This window comes from Molossus molossus, unplaced genomic scaffold, assembly GCF_014108415.1.
Source record: "Molossus molossus isolate mMolMol1 unplaced genomic scaffold, mMolMol1.p scaffold_m16_p_17, whole genome shotgun sequence".
Classification (NCBI taxonomy): domain Eukaryota; kingdom Metazoa; phylum Chordata; class Mammalia; order Chiroptera; family Molossidae; genus Molossus; species Molossus molossus.
Window position 1 is genome coordinate 69,471,555 of NW_023425352.1, and position 14,266 is coordinate 69,485,820.

At 61.1% G+C, this 14,266-nt stretch overlaps 1 protein-coding gene across 2 annotated transcripts in view; it reads left to right on the forward strand.

The window, feature by feature from the left end:
- Window positions 1–6,038, forward strand: part of ARHGAP22 (Rho GTPase activating protein 22) — a 156,573-nt gene extending 150,535 nt beyond the window's left edge. For both annotated transcript variants that reach the window (XM_036265319.1, XM_036265320.1), the window contains 3 exons: window positions 234–355; window positions 829–1,696; window positions 5,511–6,038. In XM_036265319.1, coding sequence (XP_036121212.1) covers window positions 234–355; window positions 829–1,696; window positions 5,511–5,739 — 1,219 coding nt within the window. In that variant the 3' untranslated portion in view covers window positions 5,740–6,038. The remainder of the gene's footprint in view (window positions 1–233; window positions 356–828; window positions 1,697–5,510) is intronic.
- The last annotated feature ends 8,228 nt before the right edge of the window (window positions 6,039–14,266 follow it).

Sequence of the window (14,266 nt, forward strand, 5' to 3'; positions counted from 1 at the left end):
GTGTCCTCCCTCCATGCTGACGATGGGACCATGTCCCCCTGGCTTTGCTTCTGATGCCCCCCAACCCTGACCCTGGGGGCAGCTCTGCCCTCTTCCGAGCAGGCAGGGCTGGCCGGCTGTGCCCGGCGACCGTGGGCACATGTGGGTGTGGCTGGGTGTGGCGCCAGGCAGCTCCCAGCAGGGCTGGCATCAGCATTTGCTTCTCTGCCAGCTGCCTCTGCCTTACTCGGCAGGTTTCTGGATGAAGTCCAGTCCCACTCAGACCTCAACAAGATGAGCGTGCAGAACCTGGCCACCGTGTTTGGACCCAATATACTGCGGCCACAGATAGAAGACCCAGTGACCATCATGGAAGGTACCAGCATGTGTGTGACTGGGTGTGTGTGCCCACATGCGCCTGTGAGACCTCTCGAGTCCCTGCCCCAGAGCCTGTGCCCAAGAGCGTGGGTAGTCGGCACACACGTCGTTGGCAGCACAGGGGTGTGACCTGGGCAGCCCGAGGCTCTGACAGCAGGTTCTGGTCTCCAGTCCCAGCCGCGTGCTCACCTCACAGCCTCTGTGGGCACTGTGCCTGTGTTCCCACATGACCTGGTGCAGTGGGCTGGGGACCCTCCTCTGTGCTCCAGCCCCATGGCGACCCAAGGAAGGGCTCTTGGGCAGCACCCTCTGTCTCTGCCTGGCTTTGGAGGGTGGCAGCTGGCAGCTCCCTCTCGAGGGCAGCCTGGTTCTGGGCTGCAGCCTGGGTCCGAGCCGCAGCGCCCCCTGCCGGTCTGGAGGCCTGGACTGGCGTCATCCACACCAGGCCTTTCTGGTCCGTCTTCTCCACAGGCACGTCCCTCGTCCAGCACCTGATGACGGTCCTGATCCGCAAACACGGCCAGCTCTTCAGTGTGCGGACGGCGGAGGGGCCGGCCGCCCCCCAGGGGGCCCCGCCGTGCACAGCGGCCTGGGGCTGGGAGGAGGGCCCGGGGCACAGCCAGGCGGAGCCCAGCAGCCCCAGCGCCCCCGGGCTGCCCGCGCACAGGACCGCGTCCCTGGACGGGCCCGCCGTGGCCGCGCTCTCCAGAAACTGCGCCCCGGGCCCCGGGAAGAGGGTGCAGACGCTGCCCAGCTGGAAGTCTTCCTTTCGGCAGTCGGGGTCCCGGTCAGGGAGCCCGAAAGCGGGCAGCGCGTCCCTGGAGGTGCCCATAGTGTCCTCGGGTGGGAACTGGCTCATGAACGGGCTGTCCTCCCTGCGCGGCCACCGCCGGGCCTCCTCGGGGGACCGGCTCAAGGACTCCGGCTCCGCGCAGAGACTGTCCACCTACGACAACGTGCCCACGCCCAGCCTGGCCCCCAGCACCCCCAGCGAGCCCAGCACCACGTGGTCCGGGGCCTCCTGCGAGGCCTCCGCCGGCGGCTCCGTCAGCAGCTGCACCGCCTGCCGGGCCAGCGACTGCTCTGCCTGCAGCTCCCTGCACACCGAGGGCGCCCTGGAGCCCTCCCCCTTCCCCAGCAGCAGCGAGGACGGCCGGTCCCCAGACCTGGGTCACAGCCTGGACGAGGTGGGCGTCTGCCTGAGCAGCAGCGAGCCCAGCGACCCGGGCAGCCCGGGGCTGGACCACGCGCACCGCTCCAGGGCCCTCCAGGGCCTGGTCACCGAGCTGCGGGCCGAGCTGTGCCGACAGAGGACGGACTACGAGCTGAGTGTGAAAAGGTAAAGGCTGTCGGCTGGGCCTGCCCTCAGCCTCCGGCCTCAGAGTGGTCCGCTCAGAAGTCACCTTTCTGGGAGAGTGGCCCGAGGACAGGTTGGGGGCTGCCTGTGTCTGGGGGAGCTTGGGAGCAGCCCCATGAACACCTGCTGCAGGAAGGAGTCCGAATCTGGGCCTGAGCCGCCTAGAGCACCTTGACGGAGGGCTGAGATCGGGGTTTGCGTGTGCCGTCGGGTAGGATGCAGGCTACTGAGGTGTGCCTGGGCACTGGGGAGGCCCCCACGTGTCCTGCAGGCCCCAGGCCAGCGGGGCTGGCCGACAGTGGTCGGCCTGTGGTGCATGCGGCTTCCCCCGGGAGGGAGCTGGCGGAGCTGAGCCAAGCCTCCCACCTGCCTGGCCACAGGAGGACCCCTGTGTCACGTTCCAGCCCTGTGAGCTTGCTCATAGCCCCACCTGATCCTCCCTGCCCCACGGGGAGGAGGGTGTGTCAGCTCCCAGAGGCCAGGCCGCGCGGTGCTTCCGGCAGCATCTCGGATGCCTGGTCCAGCGGTCTGAGCCAGGAGGGGGGTCCTCACCCACTCGCCGAGGGTGTCAGCGGGTTCTGGGCTCCCTCTCCATCGGGGACAGTGGGGCTGGAAGAGATCCGTGCGTCCAGTTCTGAGCCCGCGATTTCCACCCGGAGCTGCAGCAGCGTCTGGCCCTCTGTTCTGAAAGCACATTCTACCACCCGCGTGTGGGGTGTGTGCAGGGGCGTGTCCTTGGCAGACAAACGACAGGAGCAGGCCTCTGCCACGAGGAAGGTCAGGGAGGTCAGGGCAGGTCATGTCTGAGCCAGGACTTAAGGGATCGAAGTTGAGCAAGAAGGAGAAAGAAGACGCCGGGACTCCAGGCTGTGGGAACCCCCAAGTGCAAGTGGGCTTCCCAGGCAGGGTAACGTGGAGGTGCCACGGCTGGAGGAAGGTGTCCCGCTGGAGGGGAGCCCACGCAGGGAAGCCACAGGGTCCAGGGCAGGGTCGCCGCAGGCAGCCCGCAGGTTCTCCTTCCGGAGGCTTGGTGTCCTGGGGACGCGGGTTGCTTCGTGGTGGGCTCTGGGCCACACCTCTGGGGTTACGTCCTTGCCCCACCGTGTGTCGGCAGTGCCCCAGGAGGCTCTCTGGGCTCCGGTGACCTCACACATTTGTTGTGAGGGTCAAGTGACCCGGTGGGGGTGTGAGCAGCACAGAGGAGAGGCTGCTCTCCTTACTCCTGCTGGTGGGTGGAGGTAAGATGAGACCCCGGAGGCAAAGGGCAGCAGCCACCCCTGTCGTGTCTGCACATGCGGGACCTGTGGAGTCAGTGCTCGGTCTGGTCTGGGTGGGCATGTCTGTCTGTACCAGATAGTGCTAGGTGCTGGGGACACAGCTGTGACCAACACTCATCAAGTCTCTGTCCTCATTCTTTTAAAAACAATTTTTTTTAAAATTGATTTTAGAGAGAGAGAGGAAGGGAGGGGGAGAGGGAGATAGAAACATCGATGAGAGAGAACATCGATTGGCCGCCTCCTGCACGCCCCCACTGGGGACCGGGCCCACAACTTGGGCATGTGCCCTGTCCGTTAATTGAAACGGTGACCTCTTGGTGCAGGGTCGATGCTTAACCACTGAGCCACACCGGCTGGACTCTGTCCTCATTCTTACCTTGTAGTTGTGGGGGCCCAGACAGACCATACACAGGATGGATTTCAAATCGTGGATTCTTAGAAGGTTAGGCAGAGGAGGAGAATAAAACAGGGTGGAGGGGAGGGGAGCGTGGGGAGAGGGTGGGAGAGGACCCTCCAGTCAGTACTGCAGGCAGAGGAAGGGCCAGAGCAAGGCCAGGTGCAGACGCCAGAGGGCGACAGTGGGCAGGGCAGGAGCTGAGTGGGCAGGTCCGGGAGTGAGAATGGGGCTGGGTGGGGGCAGAGGGCGGGCCCTTGTGGTCAGCGTGCCCTGGATTTTACTCCCAGGTAGGTTCTGATGGACTGGAGGCCTTGAGCACTTTGCTCTCTCGGGCCCACCTGGCTGCTGTCCTGAGCGAGGCCAGTGGCCAGGCCACGGGGCTCCAGGCCAGAATGGGCGCCCTGAGCCGAACCGCAGCAGCGAGGTGGGAGAAGAGCCAGATTCTGAACAGATCTGGAAGGTTTTGCTAATGATCAGCTGTGGTGTTTGTTTGGCTGAGTGACTGGAAGGAGGTGCTCACCGGGGGGCTGGGCTGCAGGAGGGATGGAAGGGGGGGAGGGGGAGTCTGCAGGAGGGATGGAAGGAGGTGCTCATGGGGGGCTGGGGCTGCAGGGGGCGATGGAAGGAGGTGCTCACTGGGGGGGAGGGGCTGCAGGAGGGATGGAAGGAGGTGCTCACGGGGGGGGGGTGCTAGGCTGCAGGGGGCGATGAAAGGAGGTGCTCACGGGGGGCTGGGCTGCAGGGGGTGATGGAAGAAGGTGCTCACCGGGGGGCTGGGCTGCAGGGGCGATGGAAGGAGGTGCTCACCGGGGGGCTGGGCTGCAGGGGGCGATGGAAGGAGGTGGTTAAGGGGGGGTGGGGGGCGGCCGGAGCTGCAGGAGGAGATGGAAGGAGGTTGGGCCCCCCTGTGGACCTGTGAAGTTGGAGATACTTATTCAGTTTAAGTGGAGTTGAGAGATAGACAGGTTGAGGGTCACTGAGTCTGGAACTGGAACAGGTCCCCCGAGGGGTGTCGTGGAGAGGAAGAGGGGAGGCCTGGCCCTGAGCCCTAGGGCACCAGCGGGCAGGGAAGGATTGGCCAGCTCGGGTCTGGGCTGGAGCAGAAGCGGTGGGGGAGGTGGGCTGCTGCCTCCTGGGGCCCTTCTCTCCAGCAGCATGTCCTTGCTCCCGGCTGGGCGGAGGGAGGCTTTCTCCCTTCTCTGTGCTGAGTTCGCTGATTGAGATGGAGGCGTGGCCTCGTCCTCTGGGGCGGGGAGTTAACATCTGCTCCTCACAAGCCATGGAACAGGTGTACACGTGGCCTGTCCATCGTAGCTACAGAGCGTGAAAGAGGCTGTCCCTGTATTTCTCGCAAGAGGACACCAGGGCTCAGGGGACTTGTGTCCTGCCCAAAGGCGTGTGTCTCATAAAGGGCCAGGCCAGTGTCCAGTGTCTGGCTCCGTGCACACCTCAGGCCTAACAGGAGCTGGTTGGCGGCTGACAAGACGGCCAGGCCCACCTCTGTGCAGCGCAGGGCCCACCTGTGCCGGAGCGGGGACCTGTGCACAGCGCAGGGCCCACCTGTGCGGGAGCGGGGACCTGTGCACAGCGCAGGGCCCACCTGTGCCGGAGCGGGGACCTGTGCACAGCGCAGGGCCCACCTGTGCGGGAGCGGACACCTGTGCCAGAGCGGGCAGTGTCACTCGAGTAGTGTGAAGGGGCAACCAGGTGACCTGCTGGGGGATGGAGAAGCGTCTCAGTGCTGGGACATGAAGGACCAGTAGGAGTGGAAGTGACAGCTGATGGGGTCTCCTGCAAGTTGCTGTGTCTGGCTGCGGGGTGGGGGCAGCTGGAGGGGACTGGCCGGCCTGCCCTCTGCCAGCGGGACAGGGGTTGGCCCAGAGTGGGGGTGGCCTTTATGCTGTAGTGAGGACTCGGGGTGGGGGGGACCCGAGCCTGGAGCACCAGAGGCCGGAGTTTCCACAGTGGCGTGTCCGGGGTGGGGCACCGGGTCGGGGGGAGCAGAGGGGGCCCGAGCAGCGCGTGTCCAGCAGGGGTGCAGCAGGCGGTGCCAACCTGGTGCTCTCTTGGCAAACCCAGCACGGTGGAGTCTGAAACAGTGTCTCTCTTCTCCATCTCGAAGACTGGAAGATGGCACTGCCGACCTGCGGAAGCGCGTGTCGCGGCTGGAGGAGGAGCTGGGCCAGGAGAAGCAGAAGCACAGGATGCTGCAGATCAAGCTGAGGAACTCGGAGCGGGCGCGGGAGGACGCCGAGAAGAGGAACCAGCTGCTGCAGAGGGAGATGGAGGAGTTCTTCTCCACCCTGGGGAGCCTGGCTGCTGGGGCGAGAGGCGCGAGCACCCCGAAGTAGAGTGCAGGTCTGCGTGCTGCTCCACCCCCGCAGCAGCCAGGGTGGCTGGGCTGGGAGAGCCAGCAGCCCTGCAGTGTGGGCCCGGCCTCCGCGGTGCCAGGTGCTCCGGAGCCGGCGGATAAGGGGCCCTGACACCTGGCCGGGGGCTGCCGGAAGCCGGGGCCCCTCAGGGGCTCTGGATACTGCTGCTGTGACTGAGGGGCTTGGCAGGTGTCAGAAGGGACAGGCCCTTGGCCCCCAAAGCAGATGGCACCTGGGATCCAAGTAGCCCACTGGGAACACTGTGCATTCTTTATTAAATCTGCTCTGAAAGTGTGATGCTCGACTCCTTTATGGTCATGCAGGGTGGGCATTACCTGCTGCCCTTATCAGGGTTGGGAGTCCCCAAGGGGTCCCGTGGGTGGAGCGCCGGAGCGGGCTGTGACGCTCCCTGAGGAGCACCCAGAATTGTGTCACCGAAGCTGGATCACGCGAACCCATGTGCTTTCAGCTGTCATCCCGGCTCAAGGCAGGACGGCTTCCTCCCCCACCCGGAGCGGCCTGAGCCTGCGCAGCTGGGGTGTCCTGCCACTGCACCGCTCCTGGGGCCTGGCCCCCACACGGGGCTGCCCCGCCTCTGCGCCCCAGACCGTGCAGGGCGAGCCGGGGGTCTGGAGAGGGTGCTGCGACCTCCTCTGTCCTCAGGTGTCCCTGCCGCGGGCTGTGCCCATCTCCCTGGCAGGCTCCCTCCGCCTAGTGCGAATCCTTCTCCAGTGCCCATCTCCCCTCCTCCTCCAGTTCCCGCTCCTTTCAAAGCTCCAACTAGGGCAAGTCCCTCAAGAAAGCCTTCGCTGCCCCCCCCACACACACACACAGCCCAGAGCTCCTGGCCACGGGGCACCAAAGCAGCCGCGTCCAGGAGAGGACTGGCCTCCGGGCCATGGGCAGTGCCAGCCTTGCTGCCTTCCCGCTGCCGTGTCCCCACATCGCACCTCTCACTTCCTGGAGCAGTAACTGCAATGGTTCTGTGGGGGTGGGGTCCCCAAAGTGCCCCCATTTCTGACCACTGTCTCTGGAGCAGTCACTGAGGCCCAGCGCCCATCTAGCCGGGCAGCCTGAACTGCCCCAGTGCGCTGAAGGCAGGGCCTTGGCTCCAGGCGGTGCTGGTGCCAGCCGCCGGGCTTGCTGGAGAGTGCGGGACCTGGTGCCCCACAGGACCTGGTGGCCCGCAGGACCTGCTCCCTCGCAGCCGCTGCCCTCACAGCAGGCTGCCCGGGGACCCAGATTTCTCCTGTTTCAAGGAGAAAGAGAATACGAGGTGACTGATTCCTCACCACACAGGAAGGTGGGCATGGGCCCCACCCCCCACCCAGAGGAGAAACCAGGTACGTGGGAACACCAATGTCTTCTAGTCCGGGCTCCAGGCTGTCAAAGGAACAGAAAGGCCAGAGGGCTTTCACATAACATAAGAAAGGCCAAAGAGGTCGCTCGCCCTTTCTTAGGCGGCTAACGTTGGCCAAGGCTCAGCTTCCTGCCAACTCTTTTGTCAAAACCAGCTGATGAGCCGCACCTGCCACCTGCTGGCCAAACTGGGATCTGCAGTTGTGATTTTTCACTGCGTATAAGTTGGCAGTTCAATAGTTCTGCCCGGTATTTCCAGTTAATGAAACGTCTGTATTTCCATGTGTGGAACATGCTGACTCCTGCTCACGGAGCTGACAGGCTGTCTGCACGGTCCCGTCCACTCTGCTTCTCCCAGAACCTGTGCGCTCAATTTGTAATATTGTATCGATATCATTTAATAGTAAGCAAACCAGTGAGTTAACATGAAAACAGGGAGTTAATTTCTTGAAAAATCTACCTGAAAGACCCAGTAAAGACAAGTTGCTTAAAAACCACGGTCACATTAAGTATGGATGAATTGAACACACAGCCGTAGAAAACGGATAACAGTCTAGAACTCTGGTCTGAGGTTATTTCAAAATGTGTTGAACTTTAAAGAGAAAACTGGACATTTTAAGTTTCATACTAAAAAATAAAAATGGAGTTAGTTTATATTAAAAGCCTGACAAACGGTATACATTTTTATAGGAGTTAGAATACATTTTTTAAAAAATATGTTTTTATTAATTTTTTTGAGAGAGAGAGGAAGGGAGAGAAACATTGATCGGCTGCCTTCTGCATTCCTCTTACTGGGGGTCGAACCTGCAACCCGGGCATGTGCCCTGACCGGGAATGGAACCAGGACCTCTCAGTCCATGGGACGACACTCCATCCACTGAGCCACACCGGCTGGGCTAGAATACAGTTTTAAGCGTGTGTATGTGTGAGAGAGAGACAGGCAGAGGCAGGCAGAGAGACAGACAGGCAGAGAGACAGAGACAGGCAGAGACAGACAGGCAGAGAGACAGAGACAGGCAGAGACAGACAGGCAGAGAGACAGAGACAGGCAGAGGCAGGCAGAGAGACAGAGACAGGCAGAGAGACAGAGACAGGCAGAGACAGGCAGGCAGAGAGACAGAGACAGGCAGAGAGATGGAGACAGGCAGAGAGACAGACAGGCAGAGAGACAGAGACAGGCAGAGAGACAGAAGCAGGGAGAGAGACAGACAGGCAGAGAGACAGAAACAGGCAGAGAGACAGAAGCAGGCAGAGAGACAGACAGGCAGAGAGACAGAAGCAGGCAGAGAGACAGACAGGCAGAGAGACAGAAGCAGGCAGAGAGACAGACAGGCAGAGAGACAGAGACAGGCAGAGGCAGGCAGAGAGACAGAGGCAGGCAGAGAGACAGGCAGAGAGATAGAGACAGGCAGAGACAGGCAGAGAGACAGAGACAGGCAGAGACAGACAGGCAGAGAGACAGAGACAGGCAGAGACAGACAGGCAGAGAGACAGAGACAGGCAGAGGCAGGCAGAGAGACAGAGACAGGCAGAGAGATAGAGACAGGCAGAGAGACAGACAGGCAGAGAGACAGAGACAGGCAGAGAGACAGAAGCAGGGAGAGAGACAGACAGGCAGAGAGACAGAAACAGGCAGACAGAAGCAGGGAGAGAGACAGGCAGAGAGACAGAGACAGGCAGAGAGACAGAAGCAGGCAGAGAGACAGACAGGCAGAGAGACAGAGACAGGCAGAGAGACAGAGACAGGCAGAGAGACAGAAGCAGGCAGAGAGACAGACAGGCAGAGAGACAGAGACAGGCCGAGAGCTGCTGTAATGACCAGGCAGGAACTGGTCCCGTCACATTGAACAGGGCTTCGGAGTGTAGGCCATAGAGCCACCCTCCCTGGCCTGTGGGTAATAAATGGAGTTGGTAACACACATGCTTCACTGACTCCCCTCCTTTTGATGCAGACCCCAGTGCCCTGGGGCACTGCCGTGTCCTAAGTCGTTCTATCACAATGACAGTGACATGGTCCTACCAGGTGCATCCCTGCTGCTTCAGAGCCCGCAGCCCACGCCGGGGGACCCATGGAGTGCCCAGGGCGCAGGCAGAGCGCCGTGGAAGCCTGTGGACAGAGCGTCAGGCCGTGGGGAGCGGAGCTCTGTGGGCCAGTCCCCTCGTGCTGGAGAGCAGAGCCCCGTGGCACAGCGGCTGAGTGTCTCACTGTCCAGCCCAGGACTGGGGGGCACAGAGCAGTGAAGGGCCTGCCCGGAGTCTGCACATGTCAGCAGAGGAGTGAGCTTCATCCCAGGGAGTCTAACCTAAGGGCCTGTGTTCCTAATTGCTGGTCCATGTTCGGAAGAAGCTGGCTGACACTTGGACACCGTCCTTGACCATGCTCTGAAGGGGATGAGGCACAGGCTGACACGGAGTGCGGAGAGGCCTGTCAATCAGCGGGCAAGGCCAGGGACGCTCCCCAGCACCAGTGACAACGTTCCTCAGTTTTGCATACTCGTGTGTAGCTAGAGCTAGAGTGTGGCGATGGTGGTCCGGTCCCAGTGGGGGAACATGCCATTAACCTTTGTGCGCTAGGACGGGATGTCCCCACTGCAGAGGGTCACGGGTTTCTCGTGCACGTGGAGAGAGCAGGGCCACAGCTCATGGCGGACACAGAACTTACACTCTAGTGGAGCAGGACAGACCGGAAAGAAGTGTTAGAAACAAGACGACGGTCCGTTACAGTTCCGGCTCTCCCAGAAATGGTCTTAGTCAGCCAGGGAGCCCGTGAGCCTGAGTCAGGGAGCTGCCTGACGGGCCCGCGTCCCCTAAACCAGGGAAGTGGGCTCCCGTCAGCGGCCCTTTCTGCCGGTTAAGTTCTCGCTCCTGCTCCGTGTGCCGGCGAGGCTGCGTTCTGCACAGCTCCTCGGAGGTCCTTTCCGTTACACTGGCTGCACAAATCATTGCGTAAAGCCAGTAAGATCCTTAACGTCCACTTTACTTAGCTGAACTTTAATTTTTTGAAAAATCTTCACCTGAGGATATTCTTCCATTTATCTTCAGATAGAGTGGGAGGGGGGAGAGAGAGACAGACACATCAACTGGTTGCCTCATACACAACCCTGTCCAGGGCCGGGTGTGAACCGCAACCGAGGTACGTCCCCTTGCCCGGAATTGAACCCGTGACTCTGGTCAGTGGGCCGATGCTCTAAACACCGATCCAAACCGGCCAGGGCTGAACTGTATTTTTTCACAGAAGCAAACACAAACAAGATACAACAGACTGTTATAAGTGCTTTGAAAAAAAGGTGATTCCAGGGGTGTGTTTTGGACAAATTGGTCAGAGAGCCGTCTCGGAGGAGGTGACACTTGAAGTGAGGCTGACGCGCTGGCCGAACCGGCACCAGACAGCTGCAGGCTGCAGGGGGGCTGCAGAAGCTCTGCCGGAGCCCGCGCCCTGACTGGCACGGCCCAAGGCGGACAGGGCGGGAGCCCGCAGGGCAGCCTCTGCAGGGCTCTGTCCCCATGGCAAGGAGAAAGCATTCGAGGGCTTCGAATCCAGGAACATGAATCGGCCCGCATTTCACAAAGCCTCTGCCCACGGGGGACAGTGGGTGCAGGGAAGCCGTCAGGAGCGGAGCTGTGGCCCCGGCCACGTGTGGAGAAGGTGAAGAAGGAAGACATCCCGCCAGCCCGATCTTTCCAGAAGTCCCCACGTGAATGGGGGCAGGCGCAGCGTGGCGGCGTGGGGAGGGCAGGAGAGCTTCCGTGAAGACGGCTGGCTCCCTGCTGGAGCAGGGCTGTCCGCGGCTGAGGTGGGTCCCGCAGAGGGGCTGCGGACGGAGGAGGCTCACAACCAGAAGGGACCGTGAAGACAGACAGGGAAGTGGCACAGTTGACTTCTAAGAAAAGAGGCGAGAAGACAGAGGACAGGTACACAATTTGAAAGAGGTCTATGGAAATGTATACCAAGGTCTTTGAGAAGTCCCGAACAGTGATGGAATGTCTACCTTTAAGTAGCAGCTCCCAGTTTACTGGAGCAAAACCCCCTTTACTTACAGAACTTCTGAGGCAATGGAACACAGCGTTACCAAGCAGAGCCCGACGTCCAGCCGCAGCGCCTGCCCCCACCTGCTGCTGGTTCCGCACCGAGGCTGCTCGGCATCTCTGCCTCCCCTTGACCGCACGCGAGAGGGACAGTGACTGTCCCATCTCACAAAGCCGTGGGAGGAAGCAAGGCAGCTGGCGCCTGGCAGAGCTGGCTTCCACGGGATACATGTTATTGCGAATTCAGCACAGAATTAGTGCTCTATGTGACGAACTTGGTGTCTTTGTAACGAACCTGGTGTCTTTGTAACGAACTTGGTGTCTTTGTAACGAACTTGGTGTCTGTGTAACGAACTTGGTGTCTTTGTAACGAACTTGGTGTCTATGTAACGAACCTGGTGTCTGTGTAACGAACTTGGTGTCTTTGTAACGAACTTGGTGTCTGTGTAACGAACCTGGTGTCTGTGTAACGAACTTGGTGTTCTACGTAACGAACCTGGTGTCTTTGTAACGAACTTGGTGTCTTTGTAACGAACTTGGTGTCTGTGTAACGAACTTGGTGTTCTACGTAACGAACTTGGTGTTCTGTGTAACGAACTTGGTGTCTTTGTAACGAACTTAGTGTTCTTTGTAACGAACTTGGTGTTCTGTGTAACGAACTTGGTGTTCTACGTAACGAACTTGGTGTCTGTGTAACGAACTTGGTGTCTTTGTAACGAACTTGGTGTCTTTGTAACGAACTTGGTGTTCTGTGTAACGAACTTGGTGTCTTTGTAACGAACTTGGTGTCTTTGTAACGAACTTGGTGTCTGTGTAACGAACTTGATGTTCTGTGTAACGAACTTGGTGTCTGTGTAACGAACTTGGTGTCTGTGTAACGAACTTGGTGTCTGTGTAACGAACTTGGTGTCTGCGTAAGGAACTTGGTGTCTGTGTAACGAACTTGGTGTTCTACGTAACGAACTTGGTGTCTTTGTAACGAACTTGGTGTCTTTGTAACGAACTTGGTGTTCTGTGTAACGAACTTGGTGTTCTACGTAACGAACTTGGTGTCTTTGTAACGAACTTGGTGTCTGTGTAACGAACTTGGGTCTTTGTAACAGCTGAGGGGGTGCCTCTTGGTTTGGAGTCGCGAAGGATTTTAGGAAGGGCAGGGGCACGATCATCGTTCTGGCTGCACCATCAGCCCCCACCCCGTTTCACGTCCCTGTCTGGCCTCCTTCAGGGTCTCGTGTCTGCCTGGCTCCCCTCTCTCTCAGCAACCCCCTGGAGCTCGGCCGACCTCATTCCTCGCGGCACCTTCACGCGTCCCTGCTCTCGGCAGAGACTTGGGTGTTTAGTTCTCTAAAGCAGCAGATGATGGGAGGACAAATCAAAATCATCTTGGGAAGTTTATAAAATATCCATCCCCCTCATGGTTCTAATTCTGTGTGAGAATCACCTCCTCTTACCCTCGGAGAAAACAGAGCAGCGAGGCGATGGGGTGCAGCTGGGGTGCTCCTCTGGGTGTGAGGGGTGGCGCTGGGCCCAGACTTCAGCGAGGCGGTGGGGTGCAGCCGGGGTGCACCTCTGGGTGTGAGGGGTGGCGCCGGGCCCAGACTGCAGCGAGGCAATGGGGTGCAGCCGGGGTGCTCCTCTGGGTGTGAGGGGTGGGCACCAGACTGCAGCGAGGTGATGGGGTGCAGCCGGGGTGCTCCTCTGGGTGTGAGGGGTGGCGCCGGGCCCAGACTGCAGCGAGGTGATGGGGTGCAGCTGGGGTGCTCCTCTGGGTGTGAGGGGTGGCGCCGGGCCCAGACTGCAGCGAGGTGATGGGGTGCAGCCGGGGTGCTCCTCTGGGTGTGAGGGGTGGCGCCGGGCCCAGACTGCAGTGAGGCGATGGGGTGCAGCCGGGGTGCTCCTCTGGGTGTGAGGGGTGGTGCTGGGCCCAGACTGCAGTGAGGCGATGGGGTGCAGCTGGGGTGCTCCTCTGGGTGTGAGGGGTGGCGCCGGGCCCAGACTGCAGCGAGGCGATGGGGTGCAGCCGGGGTGCTCCTCTGGGTGTGAGGGGTGGGCACCAGACTGCAGCGAGGTGATGGGGTGCAGCCGGGGTGCTCCTCTGGGTGTGAGGGGTGGCGCCGGGCCCAGACTGCAGTGAGGCGATGGGGTGCAGCCGGGGTGCTCCTCTGGGTGTGAGGGGTGGCGCCGGGCCCAGACTGCAGTGAGGCGATGGGGTGCAGCTGGGGTGCTCCTCTGGGCGTGAGGGGTGGCGCCGGGCCCAGACTGCAGCGAGGCGATGGGGTGCAGCTGGGGTGCTCCTCTGGGTGTGAGGGGTGGCGCCGGGCCCAGACTGCAGTGAGGCGATGGGGTGCAGCTGGGGTGCTCCTCTGGGCGTGAGGGGTGGCGCCGGGCCCAGGGACAGCAGCCGCTCCAGGGCTGTGTGTGAGTCCTCAGCCAGTGCTCGGCCCTCGGTGCATTTCGCAGGAGGCGGTGTGGCAGCCAGGCCCAGTCCTGTTTACCACCCACGTCCCAGGCCCTGTTGTTCCCTTCCAGGGACTCAGACCAAAGCGTCAGGGGCCGAGCACACAGGAAGCGCTGGGCATGGGGCAGCAGCCACTGCACTGTCGCACGTCCTGTGACAAGCGGGCAGAGAGACAAGCCCCACTAGGCGAGGGAGAGAAAGTCCCCGCGGAGGTTTATCGGGGGGACTCTGGAGCGGGGTCTAAAGGAGGATCTGCACGGGCGGGTGTGGAGCACACACCGAGCCCCACACAGACACAGGACGTGCGTGGAGGCCCAGCTCAGCTGCCGGGCAGGACGGGACTCGACCGGGCAAGATGTCTAACTGCTCTAACTCTCACACAAACCCTGCTGACGGGGGTACTCCCGTGAGACTCCTCGCCAGTTCCGGGGTGGATGACGGGGTCGGCGTGGGGGGCTCTGCCGAGACCACAGGAACGCCTCCTTCTCCCCGGCCTTTCCCCGAATCTCCTACTCCCTTCCAAGGCTAAAGCCAGCCATGACCTTCCCTCTACACGATCATCTCAATAAAACACGGGAGGCCGGTCGTTCCCGCAGCCACCCTCGTGGGACAGAGGCAGCAGCACCAGGCCCGGGGGGCTGAGACCGATCAGGGCACCCCTCA